The sequence below is a fragment of the Nicrophorus vespilloides genome, unplaced genomic scaffold (assembly GCF_001412225.1).
Source record: "Nicrophorus vespilloides isolate i.1.1-1 unplaced genomic scaffold, Nicve_v1.0, whole genome shotgun sequence".
NCBI classification, from domain to species: domain Eukaryota; kingdom Metazoa; phylum Arthropoda; class Insecta; order Coleoptera; family Silphidae; genus Nicrophorus; species Nicrophorus vespilloides.
The window spans coordinates 1-599 of NW_017095897.1; the positions used below are offsets into that span (position 1 = coordinate 1).

General features: G+C 38.9%; 1 protein-coding gene across 1 annotated transcript in view; it reads right to left on the reverse strand.

Moving 5' to 3' along the window:
* Positions 1-4: 4 nt before the first annotated feature.
* LOC108567883 overlaps positions 5-599 on the reverse strand; it is a gene marked incomplete at its 3' end in the record, with an annotated part of 4,001 nt that continues 3,406 nt past the window's right edge. The window contains exon 8 of the mRNA XM_017928603.1: positions 5-592. Within this exon, the coding sequence (XP_017784092.1) occupies positions 5-592 (588 nt within the window). The remainder of the gene's footprint in view (positions 593-599) is intronic.

A 599-nucleotide genomic window follows, 5' to 3' on the forward strand; every position in this document is an offset into this window, starting at 1 on the left:
GAATAGTTTCGAACAAATTCAATGCAATAACACAATATTTTTGTGAAGAGCTGATGGAGATGCAATCACCATTCATGGATAAATTTACGCGATTGACGCTTTCCTGGTGCCTAGGTCCTTTGCCTAAGCTACTGATGTCAACTTTGATGTTATTGAATTGAATATTGCCTTCGTCGACGAAGTACCGAATACCTTTCTGATTCAACATCTTGTTATTCTTGGTCAAATTAGCTAGCACATCATCACGTGAACTTCCCAAATTTTTGATGTATGCGATGACTTTAGCTTTACCCTGTTGATCGCCATGAATCGCCACCGTTTCCTTTGTAATCTTATTAAAAGTTTTCCTGTGTCGATTACTGCGCAACGAGGTACTAATATCTTCCAAAGTTTGCTGCTGAGTCTCCGTAATAATTGTACCAGACGATTGCAAATTATACACGGAGTGACCGAAGAAAAGAATTGATGAAGATAATTGGATCCACGTCAAATAACCGACTTCATTATTGGATTTCCATTGGTTATACACTTCGTAGGTGGAATTACTGATGGCTGCACCACTCATTAAAACATTCGCTCCAGTCAAACCATCAACTGCA